This window comes from Nipponia nippon, unplaced genomic scaffold (genome assembly GCF_047370975.1).
Source record: "Nipponia nippon isolate SJK-2023a ecotype South Korea unplaced genomic scaffold, ASM4737097v1 scaffold_3, whole genome shotgun sequence".
Lineage (NCBI taxonomy): Eukaryota > Metazoa > Chordata > Aves > Pelecaniformes > Threskiornithidae > Nipponia > Nipponia nippon.
The window spans coordinates 68,216,927-68,233,197 of NW_028262347.1; the positions used below are offsets into that span (position 1 = coordinate 68,216,927).

Sequence of the window (16,271 nt, forward strand, 5' to 3'; positions counted from 1 at the left end):
TAAGTAACTTAAGGCATGTCAAAGCATATAAGAATCATTAGCCCAAAATCAGAGCACTGGAAATAAATCATATTTCAGAATAGATAAGAACAGAGCCCTTCTGCTGAAAGGCTAAACTTCTGTAGGGAAATTCTTGTTTAAGAGGAGTCTTAGTAGCACTGCAGGGTATGGTAGAACATCTTTAAGTTAGCAAGCTTGTCAGTCTTCCTTGTGATGTCTTAGTAAGCACATACAGAAAACTTTCAGCTTCTGAGAGCTCAGGAAGACACTGCACTATTTTCACTTCTCAGAATTTTTCATTTTTCTCTCCAGCTGCCTTCCATTTAGCATGAGCTGGTTTGTAAAGTTCAAAGCATGAATGAATTCACCTCTTTTGGGAGGTGTACAACTTGTACAAATAATATGTAAAAAGAAAAAACCCCACCAGTTCAGTTGAAACTTCATGAAGTAGTACCAAACAAGAATCTGAAAGTATGCAGATGTCTGGAATTTCAACCTGTGAAGTAGATGAATGAAACTAAGCCTATTTTTAAGCCAGAGTTAGACACCAGCAAATCAAACTGCTGCGAGGGCCCTCTAGCGGTATGTGGGGCCTGCGGGGAGTTCCACTGAGATCGCGCCTTTGCCTTGCAGAGCTGTGAGCTTGTTCGCGGGCATCCAGTCGCCATTAATCTACTGGAAATAAAACTGCCAGCACTTGAAATTCAGGGATTGTGGGTCGTTGTCTTAATTCAGTGCCCATTTAAGTCTTGGAGAGGCATTCAAATCCTAAATGTGTAAGCAGGCTGTAAGAGCTGGAAACAATTTGCAATCTGTTTGGTTAAAATAGCCTGTGAATGTCTTGTGTTTTTACAATGCTTATTGATAGCCACAAATGGACATACTTAAAGAAGGAAAAAATGGCTCTTTGGGACTCTGGTCTGCAATTACAGAGAAATGTTTGTCTCTTGAAATAGTACTGGAGGGCTAAAGATACTGCAACTTTCTTTTTAGCTGTATGTTCAGGAAAGATTTTTCTGAGGTTGTTTAAGATTTTTCTGAGGTTGTTTAAGATATTTCAGATAAAATAATAGATCTGTTGCTTCATGTGCTGTTTTCAGAGCAGTAATAAAATAAAGGTTTTACAGCTCTGTACAGATGCCTTTAAAGTTACCTGATTTTATGCTAGAATATGTAGTGTTAGATTTAACTTTTTCCCCCTTTCTTCTTTCTCCCCCTCACAGATTTTAATATTTGGATCAGCTTGTTATGTGGTGGCGTGAGCAAGATGATAAAGTAGTAATAGACAATTATAAAGTAGGGTGTTGGTAGGAAGAAGTACCTCAGATTTGCTGGCTATATGGTTACTTTGCACTCTGAAGGTATTTTTATTTTATCCAGAAGGAACTAATATGCTCTTTAATTGAAGATCTCTTAAACTGTAGACTTCTGGGTGGGTTTTTTCCCCACTATTTTATAGTTTGTGTTATAACTGTGATTTAGTTTATTCTTGTCCAGTTCACTTCAGACTTGACAGGTAAACTGTATGGGAAATTTCTGATGTGCCAGATTTAATATCATTAAGTATTTCATGTACCTGTGTCATATTCCTAGATTTACACTGCACACTTGTGTTTGCTTATGATATTTGGCTGACTGAGTGTTTCTTCCATATTGATTTTCAGTATGTTTACATTATCTGCATTTAATACAAGTGATACCTTCCTCATTTTGAGACTTGGGACATAGACGTTGTTGTCACTTGTTATAAAGAAAGTGAAGAGAAGAAAAATGTGGTGATATCTTAAAGTAAATTTTCCACTTTTTTTTTTTGTATTTGTATACATTTAGTGATATATATGCACACATAAATAATGTTAAAATATTGTGGACTCATTCTTTTCAAATGCTGTCTGGGCAAATTTCTAATTTTTTGCATGAAGAAGAGTCCCTGAACTTCTGCATACAAATGGAAGCTTTACAACTCAATTGTTGTAAAGAATTAAACGGATTTCTGATATTGTATGCTCTCATGGGATTAAAATATTGGGGAAAAAAAAAATGGAGTTGTCTATTTTAAAAGTTGCTGTCTTCATTAATAGTATAATTAGACTTAATCTGACCTTGGTCTCAGCCACTAGTTTTGTCTAAGGCTGTTGTAGTGTGTGTTCCTGATCGACTTTAAATGAATGTGTCAGCTATGTGGTGGGACACATAACTACCTCTGCTAACTTAGTAGGGTTTCCTATAGCTCCTTGAGCCGAGATGCTATAGGTCAGCAGCCTTCCTGCTTAAAAACAAACAAACAAACAAAAAAACCCAAAACAAACAAAACAACCCAACCCAACTTCGAGACAGAAAGCTAAACTCTAGTTCCTGTTTCTCTCTATTCATTGAAGCTAGCTATTAAGAAAGCCTCGTGTTCTCATCTTTGCTTGTATTCTGTGCAAAGATTAAATATTTATCTTTTTTATTTTTTTCAAATTGACTGCTACCCTGGAAAATAGACAAGAATGACATTGGTTAAGCAGGAACAAGTTCAGTGCAGGGCCACCGAGACGGTCAGGTGCTGGAGTACCTGTTCTGTGAGGAGGGGCTGAGGGAACTGAACTTAGGTCTCCCCCCAAAGGATCCTCCTCTTCAGCATGACCCAACAGCAGCCTTCCAGGGCATATGAAGGAGTCAGTCAGGCTCTTTGTAGTGGTGCATGGTGGGAGGTTTAGAAACAACAGGCATAAATTGAAACGAAAGAGGTTCAGACTGATACAAGGAGAAGCTATTTCAGTGGTGATAATGAGGCAGTGGAACAGGTTGCTCCAAGATGTTGTGCAGACTCCATTCTTGGAGATACTAGAAACCTGGCTGGATACAGCCCGGAATAACCATGTCTGACTTCACGGCTGACCCTACCTTGAGCAGAAACTTAGACTGGAAATCTCGTTGAGGTCTCTTCAAGCCTGAGTTGTCCTATTATACTAGGAAAATTGAAAACATACTGGCTAGTAGGGTTGTCTGTGTATTTTTATGTATTTATATACGCTTCCATTTTAAAATGGTTTATGTGTTAAGTGACACGTGACTTAGTTCATGACAGTGTTATGGAAAAATGACAGCAATACTGCGAGATGCTGGGCGATGGTTGGACCCAGTCCTTTAACAGTGAGAAGCTGGCTGTAGACTAGCATATTTGAAACCAAGAATGTAATTAGGGATTCCAGATGCTGAACTGAAGTGCCCCTACCATGTGATCTTTGGAACAGGCTCAAGAGAGATGAATGAGGGTTGTGTCAATAGCAAGAATTCAAGTGGTAGCTGATGTGATCCAGAACCTCCTTCAGTTTGTCTCCTTCCTTGGCTTGGCTTTTTCCCTGCCTATCTTTACATTCTGTTTTGAGACTTGATTTCCTTCTGGAACTGGGTCCCAATTGCTTTTACAGATCTGTTTTCACAGCAGGGTTATTGCTAGCAGCTTCATTTTTCCAGATCTTCTTTTGAACTGGAGAAATTAAAGTAAAAAGGATTAATATACTACATTCTTATGTTGGCGTTGATTCAAGTGATTTCATCAAAACCTTTTCTTCTGATTAAGTGGATATGCAGAAGAGACTGAACACTACCACAGAATAATTGAACATGACTTGGTTTTGTTTTAAGATTGTAGTTGCTAGACTCCATGCTGGTCACAAAATTTACTGCCAGTCTGCAGTAGTGTGAAACTGGTCTTTAACTGAGACTTTGAGTAACGTTGGCTGACTAAGAATAAAGTCCTTGCTCTCCACAGCATGCTAGTTCCTTTTCTCTAAATGTATTTCAGCCCATACTCTTTCAAAAGGAAGAAAACAACAATTCTTCGCTTCAAATTGTTTTACCCAAAGAGGGGTTGTGAGAATACACTGCTGGAAAGCACTTGAATACTGTCACAGATTATTCACCTTGTGGCATCTCTAATTTCCTTAAGGAGTAGAATAAGATCCTAGTCTTAGGTCATAAGCATTGGAAAGTATTTTTAGTATGAAATTTGACTCTTCTGACATGAGATTTTAAAAAGCGGCAATGTTAGAATAATTAAGGTTGGGTCACATTCTACCTGCAAAGGGATACTGACTTTACGCATGAACTCTTCCACGTAAATTATTTGGCAGAGCTTTTTTTTAAAGATTTCCCTGCCCCATCCATATCTGTCCATACTTTTGAAGTAGTGACTAGTACCAGTCGGACTCGGGTCATCGAACCCCATCCTGCACTGGGGAAGAGATCTCTAAGAATTTCTAATTTGCTTGACCACTCAACAGCTAAATTTGAAGCAGGTTTAAAATGTAACCTGGAATCGTTGACCAGAGTGCTTGGGCTAATATCGATAACTAAGGTATAATGACTTCAGAGCTCGTACATAGTTTGCAACAACTCTGTACTTACTTGGTTGCTATTAGTGTTTTGGCTCTAGTGCCCCACCTTCCCACCCAGTTATATTTAATCAATGAAAAGGTTATAACTATTTAAGCAGTTTCAGGAGACAAGGTAGGGAAGAAGGAAAACCTCTTAAATGAATAGATAAATAATTGTTGTAATGCATAAGCTTTTAACCCTTTGTCAGGGAAGCAGTGCCTTGAAACTTAGCAAGCCAACTGCCTAATTACCATAGGGTGACTTTATATGCAAATGAATTATTAGCTATAGATCAAGCATTTCACATTTATCTTTCAGTGCTATAGTCCCCTGGCTAGAAGAAAGGGGGTAGAAATTCTGAATAGGGCAGCTTAACTTTTAGGAGGGGAAATCATCTTCAGCTCCTCTGAAGTCTTGAAATGCCCAAGTAGATTTTAAAATAGAAGGTGAAGTTGACATTTGTGCATCTCTACTGCTTTCTTACTTCAGAACAGCAAATGATACAGTACAGTCTACTACTTGTTAGCAGAACCTTTTTAACCTACTGTTACTTTTTTCATTAGGTATTTGAAAAGATTTAAAGTGATGAAAATTAAAGTACTGCGAAGCTGGTGCCGTCAGATACTGAAAGGCTTACAATTTCTACACACGCGCACTCCTCCCATTATTCATAGAGACTTAAAATGTGACAACATCTTCATTACTGGCCCCACTGGATCAGTCAAGATTGGAGACCTTGGTCTGGCTACCCTGAAACGAGCTTCTTTTGCCAAAAGTGTGATAGGTAAGCCTTTCCTGTTTTGGAGGCTGGTGAGCCAGTCTACCTATTTGAAAACTTGAGTCTTCTAAGAGCTTTCCTTAAAAATATGGTTTCAAAGGTACATGGTCAAAGCCTGAAAATGTGTAGCCTTTTGTTTCTTGGCTGTTGAGGTCATTCTGTGTTCCTGATGAGATTACATATTGAAATTTCGGTTGTGCTTTTGATATTTGTATGTTAACATTAAGTATTTTGGAATACAGATTCATTGCCCTGCCCAACAGTTTAGTGCAACATTGTTGATAAAACCACTCTTGACTACATATAAATCTCAGCTTTAATATGATGCTTTGAGAAATGCACAAATGCATTTTGGTGACCAAATGACATTTTGATATTTAGTCTAGCATTAATTTATACAGCCTTTTTTTTTTTTATTGTTACCAGGGGCTAATATTAAATCTCTTACACTTTGAGTAATCAGAAACGAACGTATATCAAAGAAAGTCAATATATATATTTTATATCACAGTCACTGTGGTATAATGCCTTACTCAGGGATTCTATAGAATGTGGATTTATGTAAGCTAGGAGGATGCATTGGGGAAGTATTGCCTTATACTTGCTCTGTTCTTATGTATCCACTAATAACCCTTTTCAGAAATTGGTTTGATGGAACTAGTGTAGTCTTTCTTGTGAATTCTTTAAAGAATTGGTTTTATCAGCTTTGTTTTTATAGTTGGGTGAACAGACTGCAGGGAATGAAGTTGCTTTCACCCTCAGTATTTAGAGCTTGCTAAAATGCAGTATTACTCAACAGTCCTATACTAGATTCCTAGATGGGATCGATGGTGTATACCTGTAAATTGTCTTGCAAGCTGTTGCTGAAATATTTCCTGCTTTTTAACCAGATCAAAGTATTAATAGGAAAGAAAAGTATACAGTGTCAAAAAAATATATTTCCTTAAGCATACTCATCTTATCCTCAAATTTATCATTGGAAAATTACCACTTTGTATCTAGCTATCTGTTAACAGTTAGCCTTTGGATAAATGACTGCAATTACATCCTCTTTTTTTGGTTTAGCATGGTGAAAACAAGCAATGTGGCTATAGAATGATCTGTAAGCTGTCTTGAATCTGGTGTCTGCAGGAAATAATTCTGTGCTTAAATTTACAAAATGCAAACTTGCATCTCTGGCTTAAAGTAAATCTGATGATACGGTGCAGTCCCTTTGCTTAACAGAGGGGACGCTGTGATGCTCCACTGGGCAATAATTTTCTGCGCACTATTTGAATGGGACTTGTTGAATCTCACGCTCTATGCCTGTAACTCAATCTCTCTATTTCTGAGTATTTTTGACTGTAGGATGTCCCTCACTAATGCCTGTATCTGCAGTAGGCCTATAAATATACTGCAGGTGGGGAGGTAAGTATATGAAGAAAAGGGCTCTGGTGAGTGGCCTTTGCAGAAAATTACTTTTTATCCTTTTTTCATGAAGATGTACATTTGTAACAACGGAGTTTTTCATTGCAAGGCCTTTCCCGAACCATTCTACTTCAAAAAGTAGATGGAGAGCACCAGGTCAGAGACTAGCTGTGGGCTCTTACCAATACTACTTCTTTTGCAGCAGAGGGCAGTCAGGTAACTTTTGAAACAAGGTTTAATGTGCCTCCTTTCTTACAGGGAGAAAGGGTAAGTGTCTTAACTCTCCTTAGTATTTGGTTTGCAGCCTATGGCTAGTCTGCAGTTTTCCCCTCTTCTTATCCCTTCCCCTCCATTTGACTCCAGCCTGATCCAGTCTGTTTTGATACTTACATGAACTAACATGCATAAAACAGGAATCGCATCTATCCTTTCGAGCCATTCTTATTCCATAAAGGCCTTGCAATGGAAGACTCACAAAGTATGTTGATGCAACAGAGTGACTAAGGGTTTCCTCCCTCTTCTTTTTGCTTCCACTTTCTCTTGTCTCACAGGTCTGCCCATCCGCTTCCTCCTGCGGTGAGTAACGCCAGCAGCCTCTGCTCGCTTTGAGACATTTAGAGTCTGAATCGTTCTTTTAATTTAAGGTACCCCAGAGTTCATGGCCCCCGAGATGTATGAGGAGAAATATGATGAATCCGTTGATGTATATGCTTTTGGGATGTGTATGCTAGAGATGGCCACGTCTGAGTATCCTTATTCCGAGTGCCAAAATGCTGCGCAGATCTACCGTCGAGTGACCAGTGTAAGTCCCTCCCCACTACTGATTCTGAAGCTACTAGCAGCAAAGGAGTACAGCTGGGTAGCATGATACTGCGCAAGTGTTTGTGGGGAAAAAGATGCTGGCAAGAGGTTTTTGGGGGAGGGGTGGAAAGGTATAGGATGGTTCAACTTACTAAACAGTCAGTCAGAAGCCTGTAAAATATGTGAATGGAAATAAAATTTTGTATGTGTTCATAGTCTTCCTTCAGTATATAAGAAGGTATTGCATAGTGTTAAAAAAAAAAACAAACCAAACAAAAAAAACCCAACCAAACAAAAAAACCCAAAAAGAACCAACCAAACAAAAAAACCCCAACAACCAAAAAACCCACAGAACCAAACAACAAAACATGTTAGAATAATAACAGATCACTTTCTAAGCCACTGGGGGGACAGTGGAAGTATGTCAGTCTTGAAGATTAGCTGGTAGCTTTGTTCTCTGAAATAAAGCTGGATCATAAATTCAGAGCACTTTGGCTTAGCTGCCTGCCAAAGCAAATCATAAATTGTTACCTAGAGTGATTTTAATTTAATACTTTACTGAATTCCAAATGGCCCTTAGCTACTGTGTGTCGGGTGTGCTTATAATTATGCAGTGGAAATATTTGATAAATAGCAGGAAGGTATTCCTCCCTGAAAAGTGCTGGTAAGTATAGCAGTGGTGGTGGAAGCATTGCGAGTGAAACCAAATGAGGCTGAGAAGGCAAGCAAGAGATTTGAGTTTGCCCATCTGACTAGACTAAGTGGAACCTACAGACCTTGAATGTAGGAAGCAGAACTGCAGTGCGAGAAATGTTCAGAATGGTTGTGGCTAGATTCACTTTGTGATCTCTAAAACAGTGTCATGAAGACTATACTAGTGCAGTAAACCAAACTGCACAGGTTCAGCCTTCTGATCTAAGCATTCAGAAAGAATAGTGAGGCAGCCACTTGGGGAAGTAAAAACTCGCATTGGATTTCTCAGAATACCTGTGTGGATGTGCAGAGGGAGGAAAAAAAACTTAACCTCCTTCTCTGATCCATAGACAAATGAATTCCTCTTAATCTTTTTCTGTGTATTGTCTTGGAGAAGCTGAGGATTTAATAAACGACTTGCTTAGCTTTGGAAAACTAAAATGCTCTCTTATTCCTGATGCCTCACACTATAAAAGGCAGATATAATTATGGACTTACAGATGTGGAAGGAAGGGTCTTCATGTCCGAAGTAATGAATTCTAAAGGAAGGCTTAGTGAAATAGAAGGCTATCCCTTGTTGGAAGGGGAATGTTGGACAGGCACAGAAGGAGGAAGAAAGAAGGGATAAATGGCTATTTTTGGTGTTTGAACAGATGTTAAAATTTTTATATGTGTATATATATACACACACACACATAGAGAGAGAGTGTGTCTTCTTTTGTGTTGGTGGACTTATCTGTAATTTTCTAAATAGAGAGGAAAAACAAGGGTAAAGTCTAGCCTTTACTCCTGCTTACAGCATAATCTGATCTGCAAGCTATTTGGATCAGTGAAAGAAAACTAAGTATCTTACCAAAACAGTCTTTAGAGGTACCTTTTGCTATGCTTATGTATGTGTCTTGGCCAGAGCCAAAGAAGCATAATTACGGTATGGGATGGGCGCTTTTTCTCAGAACAGATACCTGATGTAACTGCCCTGCCCATTCCTTAAAAAGTGCTAGCAACTGGGCTGTGGTGAGAATAATCAGCTTTTGGAACAATCTCAGACTTGGAAGTCCCCAGGTCTTAAAGAGCTGTCTTTTCCCTGGTCTGTGAAGTACTTGGCAATTGGAAAGCCATGTAGGGGCTTGTAGCAGACAAACTTATCTAGAGACTTACCAGGGTTCAACTTACCTCTTGTTTTTTGTGCTTGATGCTTCTTTCTCCCCATTGTTTTTGGTTGACTATTGAACTTCTAAGAGGATGAGAAACACTGGTCATTTTTCAGTCTGTCCAACACCACCTTCTACTGTACTCTGCTGCTGATGGTTCACAAATTGAATTTAATCATTGATTCCTCCCTCTGCTGTTTCATCTACTACTGCTTGAGAGCTCTGAAATGTACTTTGATATGAAATGAAGGAAATCTTGTTTTCTTTCAGAAGGAGCAAAGGATGGGAAGGTAAATAAAATGAAATGTACATTTATCTGCTTCTAGGCAGAGAATGAAAGACACTGTGCTTTGGTATATTTGGGTTTGTTTATTTCATTACAGTTGCAAAGCATTTTGTTTAAAACAAACAAAACAAAAAACCCAAAACCCCCAAAACAACCACAAACAAAACCTGAATAACTTTCAAGAAAGGCTTTCAATGAAGAAAAGATAATATTATCTGGAAATAAAGCACAAACCTGTCTTAACTGATAATGAAGAATTCAGTGTTTCTTCTATAATGTGGAGAGCAGAACCATGTTATGAAAGTGAAATAAAATACTCTTTGTATTGTTTTTACCACTCTGTGAAAGTGCTGTTAACCAATGTGAAAAAGAGCCATATAGTTTTCTGCCCTTGTCCTTTGTTCCTGGTTAAAGAAAATAAGATTTCCTTTCATTTCAAAGGAGACTTTTTAGAAGTTCAGACAATGTCTGCAGTTGTGGGTGAGGGGTGAACCAGCTGAGAAATTCAGTAGTTGAAAGGACAGTGTGAGAACCATTAAAAACAGGGCGGAGACAGAAAACTTGCTGTGTAGGTGACTCCACCAGTACTTACCAACACCTTTCCTTTTAATGTATGTTGGAAGGTGAATATGGTTTGTGGAAGATGTTTAACATTTCCATTTCAGCCCCTTAGTTTGCTACTTTCCTAGGCATGTTTAGGAATATTTTGAGGTAGCCACTGTAGTCTTGCTGTGCCTTAAATGAAATGATTGTTTCATCTAGATGCATACACAGAGGCCAGAGGGAAAGGCAATAATAACGGTCTGCTATTGACAGTCATGAAAGATCATGCCATGTGGGAGCTTAAAAACCACTGAAACGCCAAAGGCAATACTATCAAAATGTGCAGCCACTCAGTGCAGGCGATATGTATTTAAATTAATTGATTTCCCTCACCCCTTTGCAGTAACTATTAGACTTAGTAAAAAGCAGAGTTGCTCCATTAGCTTAAATCCTTGCTATTGCTTAGGACAGAAGCCTGTAAAAGATGTCTTAATGCCCAGGGCATCCTCTCAGGACTGGACTTGGTACTACCAGCTTCCTTTCTCCCATTTTGGCTGTGTGTTGGTCTCTCTTCTAGGATGGCCTTCGGACGCATTGCATTTTGACCTTACACCTTTTGTGATAAGGATTGCTCTAGCTGATGCCCAGATACTGCAGTGTTGGGTTGAGGCATTTGCCAGGATTGTTCAGAGTACTTGGTTATGTGTTCTGCCTCTTCAGTTCGGGGTCGTCCCTCATGGTTGGAAGCAATTTTCAGATTAAATAATACAGTTAAGTACGTAAGGATCTAGATATCAGATCTAAAGGCTGCAGTTCCTCCTAGAGATGAGACATTTTTTGGCCCAGGCAGTTATTGTTGCTTCACATCTTGGATAATAGCACTGCTGCATGAGTCTGCTGTTTGCAAGATGCTTGTCTATATTGTCTGCATTGTCTCACTGGGAAGTTCCTGTTTTTCCTTTAAAGCAGTGCTGGGGTAAAGTTCCTGAATTTTCCCTGGCCCAAGAAACAGAAGTGCGATTAAATTGGTTTTCTGGCTTGCTTAACTAGAAGAATTCTTCTTTCAGTAGAAGAATCTGGGTAAATGCCTGGCTTAAAAAACCAACTGTCTACAATTCGTAGGGCTCAAGGTGTTATGCTGAACTTTGTTTTACAGTTCTGGTAAAGAAGTCGGCAGGAGTTTGACAGAGAGTATTGACCTCTGTTTGTGCTCACACCCTCTAGCATACTCGGTCCAGACTCTTTCACTAGCAGTTTCTTTAGAATGGAAAATGAGATCTGCATATCTTGGCTCTCAAGAGTACAAGAGCCTAGGCTTCCTCTTTGCTTTCATTAAATCATAATGTTGCAATTTTGTCTCAAAACCCCTCCTGTTTTCTTCACTGAAGCTATCCTCTGCTGTTCTTTGGAAATGGTTCCAAATAAATTAGTAGTTAGTACTTAAAGAAATTGCAGCTCCTGGGTTTTTTACCTTACTGGGTGGGGTGGGGGGGAAATCTCCTCTGAGGTTTAAGCAGTATGTCCCTTCAGCTGGGACTGAATGCATCCAGTGGGCACTTTACTGCCTACTTGGCCTCAGAAGAAAATATCTAAGCCTGTGATTAACTGAAAATAAGCTGCACTATTAAGGTAGTCTTGCCTGCTCCTGTGATTTTTTTTTTTTTTTCCTCCTCTGCCCTCTGTGCAGACAGGACTGTGTGATATACCACTAGATTAGGGAATGGGTCATTTCCCCCCCACCTTTTTTTCTTGCAATTCTGCACCCTATCAAAGCAATACAGACAGTTCCAATACAAAATGTAATCAAGATACTTAATTCTGTTACATACTTACTTGCACAAAAAAGGAGTGTAATATCTTTGTAAAATTTAGAAAGGTTTCCCTGTCTGACTTCATTCCTCTCTGGAGACTGGTATTCTTTCTTTGACCTGTTCCATGTGTATTTCAATTAAACAATTTGTCACAGGAGATATTTGAAATGGGCTCCATGTGCATTAAAATGAAAACAGAGGTATTTATAGAACAGACATCTTAAGTATGATTTCTTAATTTAGTCTGTTTGGGAAGCAATGCAGTGGAGGCGTAACTAACTGAAGTAGCTTCAGCTGCTTTGTCTCAGCCTCTGGTGAGACCGATGTAACCCATGCAGTTGCCTCAAAAGCTAGCTTGAGTTTTTTTTCTTGCTCACATTGCAGTTACCACTCACAGATGTAGTATAGACCTCAATTACTTCTACACTATATTTCCTTCAAGCTTTCTTTTTGTAGCACAGAGATAATTTTTATAAGTGTGTAGAAGTACTGATTACTCCTTCTCTAATACTTGGATGTCCCAAGTCTTAAATTTTTGAGGTGTTTGACTAGTCCTGGGACTAGTAAAAAGACCATTAATGGGCTTATTGTGCAGATTTGTCTCATTCTTGCATATCTACCACTAACATAAAAATCCAAACATGTTCATTGCAAAAAAGTTAATAAACCCATCCTCAGTTTCAAATGTACTAATCAGCGGAGTATGAGCAGAAACTTCCCTTTCTTTTGCCCCCTCCCATTATATAAACTTACCGTTTAAGTTCTCCTGATGGACTTGTGCTCTATACTTAATTTTCTCCATGCTTACTTTGACAGAGTGAAGTTTTGCACTTGTCCTTGCTTTCACTAAAAGTCCAGTCTCTTCTCTGTAAACAAATGTCTGCCTTCTGAGCTGGCCTTAAGATGAGACGGGGAAAAAAAAAAAAGCATTTTGCATTTTGACTTAAAAAAAAAAAAAAATTGTTCTGTACTGAAATGTTCCACAGAGTGGGCACAACATTTTTCTTCTCTGTTCTACAGAGCTTAAAAAAAGGCCCAAGGGAACAAGGTACATAATGAGTAACCTGACCAGGCAGTGTCTAACTGGTTTAAAAATCCTTAATTTCCCTAACTGGTGGGAACTGAAGCTCACTGGTTAGAGTGAAGGTCATTCTCTTGGCTGGAAACCAGGCAGTTCCAGAGCACTGCGGTTTGGTCAACTGAGATGAAATTAATCTCTTCTTTAGTGTCTTAAAAATTGGGCATCATAATTGTCTAGACTAGTCAACTACTTCATTTTTCACTAGAGATGCAATGGGCAAAGTATCCCACCTCTTTTTTTTTTTTTTTTTTCCATCTTCCTGAGGGGTCCTGGGCAGCAAATATAAATGCTTAACCTTTAGACTTATGATTAATTTTACTTGCAGTGCTTAATGTTGATGAATGTCCTCTTTTGCTTTTTGGAAGCAATGTGTGACTTTTTTTAGGCATACCTAAAGCTCTGTTTCCTTATCTTGAATCACTTGGTGTCTTGGCCTGGTTCAGGTAGATACAGAGACACCTCTCCTGTCAAACTTTCAAGTGGAAAAAGCATTGATAAAAAAATCAGTGGAAAAGTAGGGGGAGGTACCCCTTAAACAGAGCAAGCAGTCTTTTGTTAAAGCAGATACTGGAAGACCACGAACCTTCAACTAAGCACAGGAAACAGGTACATTGTAAGAAAGGGCAAACTCTTGTAATTGTGTTCATTGAAAGAAGAAACCTCAGGCACTGAAGTATCAAATGGAAGAAAATTGCGCATCAGATGCAATTCCTCTGCGTCACACTGAATGGACTAAAGAATGCTTAAGCTTCTACCACTTGCCTCTTGTAGCTCTTCAACTCAGTTGCAGGCATTTTGCTGGAATGTCTTTAAGAGTGAAGAATCTTCCTGGGTGGAGGTTCAGTCACTGACTCATCACTTCAGAAATATATAGCCTTAAAAATGGAAGATGGGAGTTCAGGGTTTTGAAGCATTAATACCTAAAGAAGCTTTGCATGTTAGATTAGAAGTCCTCTTTAAGAAATGACAATGATCTAAGTAAGGAAAAGCAGGGATCAGCTTGAACATTGAGATATGCTATATGGTTTGCACAGCTAGGGCAGATGATATCTGAAGTTGGAAAGAAAAAGTCTCATTCAACTGAATTCCTTTCTAAAAGTAGCTCACTTTTACAACTTGCTCTTAGAGGCATTTGTGCTATTCAGCATCAAAAGCTTCTAGATTACAGCTAAAACTGTTTTGTCAATATTGATGTTGTAAAACAAACTTGGTTTGAAGTGAAAGGAGATATTTATTTATATTGTTCACTGTTGACCCTGGAATGTGTCTTTTAGCAATTTTGAATTGGCTATGATTTTAAAATTATCAGGAATTAAAATGGGGGGTGAGCTTTGGTTGAGTTGCATAAAATCAAGATCTAATATATTTTTTCAATCTGAAATTCTGAAATTTGGTTGTATTGCAGAGTTTCCAAATGTGTTTTTAGATACCTAAATAAGTTCACAGAATACTGAGTAAACAATGTATGTTTAAAAATTAAAAAAGATAAGGATCAGGCCTCTTAAAACTGTGATACTAATACTAAATATTCTGTCCTGTACTGACATCTATTTAGCTCTTACATTAACTGAGGTTAATTTAATTTAACAAGAGATGGGAAGGTGGCTCTTCTTAGGAACAGGGAGGTGGTAAGTGTTCTTAAAATGCCTGGCTTTGCAGTGTGATGAGAACCATTAATGAATCACTGAAACACTACTGTGGGGAGACAGATAGCTCGATGTTATTTGTTAGTATAATGCTGCTAGTCCAAAATACTGACATTAAGAATGCATGGGCCACTGTTTCTTGTCCTGCCAGCTGTACTGCTATAGTTGCACAGGGGTAGGAATGGGATAAGTCCAGGAAAGGTGGAAGCTCACAGGGGTGTTGAGTAAAAATAAGTTATTTTGAGATTATGATGAGATTCATAGGTGAGAACTCCACCAAAATTTTACCTAAAGCCTTTATAGTTACCTCCAGGTTACTCAGAGCTGTTCCCAGAGCAGGTAGTGACATGGGTATGTATGCCTGTTTGAATGTTTTTGTTTGTTCCTATATTAGAAGAAAGTTACTAAAGTTGAATGTGATTTTGCAGATACAGTTTATTCCCCAAAATAGAGAGAAAAGCCAGGCTAAAAAGTGTATGTAAGAAACCCATTGCTTATTGTGCATAATGCTTTTACACTAAAGGGGGAAAAAAAGCTGTTGCTTTGCTGTCTAGTGAAGGTATTTAAAAGCTTCCTCACACTATCAGCCTGTGATTTTGTTTTAAGGTAAACTTCTTTCAGAGACTCTTCTAACTTACCACCCGTTACCACCATCATAAAGTTCTCTCTGTAGCAGGGATACTTTTTAGGACCACGCTCTGAAACTGTTGAATCCTTTGGTACGCAAATAAAGTTCTTCACTCCTGTTAGAATAAGTCCTAAAATAAAAGGGATGATGACTTTTGGTGTATTGTCTGAATTGTGCACTATTTTTGGTGTTTGCAATGTTATCCTAGGCCTTTTAGTAGTTATCTTCTAAGGGCTAGTTCTGGTACCAAATGTGTTATGTGGCCCATTGAAAAGACTTAATGTTGGATTGTTCTCTTAAATTCAGTTCTAGGTCCACTGGACCTAATCTGTGGCTTTTGAATTGCTGTTGCTGTACTTGAATTTAAAAATGAGCACTAAATTATGTTTTTCTATCAGAATGGTAGCTGATTAAAGCAGAGAATGCAACTAATATAATTTGCTTTTTCAAAAATATATTTTCCATACTGAAAATAGCAGAAAGACACTTTTAGTATTGTGTGACTGCAGCATTTCTAAACTTAAGCACTGAAATGTGTGTCTAGGCATGTCTGTATTTTTTTTGGAAGCCATTTCCTAGCTGAAGTCCCAACAAAGCAAAGGGTCATTCAGCTAGCTCAAGATGTTCACCACTGCATATTCTTGTTTGGATGATAAAGGCAGCATCGTTGCTCCTAAGCGTGAGGTTAAAGAACTGTGCACAATAGACTAAACTGATCTTACCTTTACTCTCTTGTGCAAGAATAAAAACTGAACAGTTAGTATCTGGTCCACTTGTCCAATCACACTTTACTGTTGTTGCAGGACTTCTATCCTCATGCTGTGGTTTTCTAAACACGGCCCTTTTCACTGTTACATGCACCAGTATCCTAATTGTTTGCCAGCTGTACACTAAGGAACTGTGTCCTGCCTTGTAGTTACAACATTTCCTGTTCTAGAGCTTGAGTAATTTCTTCTGTTCGTTAGAATTGCAGGAGTTACAGTAGGTGCTGTGATTAATTAATCTACTTTTTAACTAAAGGGCTCCAGATTCTTAGGACTTCTGAAATAGATTGATGTTTTTCTTTACCTGGAGGTGCTGA

General features: G+C 38.5%; 1 protein-coding gene and 1 long non-coding RNA gene across 14 annotated transcripts in view; one reads left to right on the forward strand and one right to left on the reverse strand.

Moving 5' to 3' along the window:
• The window catches only part of WNK1 (WNK lysine deficient protein kinase 1), a 108,666-nt gene that overhangs the window by 36,436 nt on the left and 55,959 nt on the right, over positions 1–16,271 (forward strand). For 12 of the 13 annotated variants that reach the window (XM_087765054.1, XM_087765041.1, XM_087765042.1 and 9 more), the window contains exons 3-4: positions 4,929–5,149; positions 7,195–7,352. In XM_087765054.1, coding sequence (XP_087621180.1) covers positions 4,929–5,149; positions 7,195–7,352 — 379 coding nt within the window. Of the gene's footprint in view, positions 1–4,928; positions 5,150–7,101; positions 7,127–7,194; positions 7,353–16,271 lie in introns of those variants that run through there. The other variant, XM_087765049.1, reaches the window with a different exon arrangement.
• On the reverse strand, positions 7–12,804 carry LOC148054688 (uncharacterized). Its single transcript, XR_015706406.1, has 3 exons — positions 12,589–12,804; positions 9,218–9,278; positions 7–3,475 (listed from the first exon to the last, which is right to left on the reverse strand). It is a non-coding gene; the product is annotated as an uncharacterized LOC148054688 (long non-coding RNA).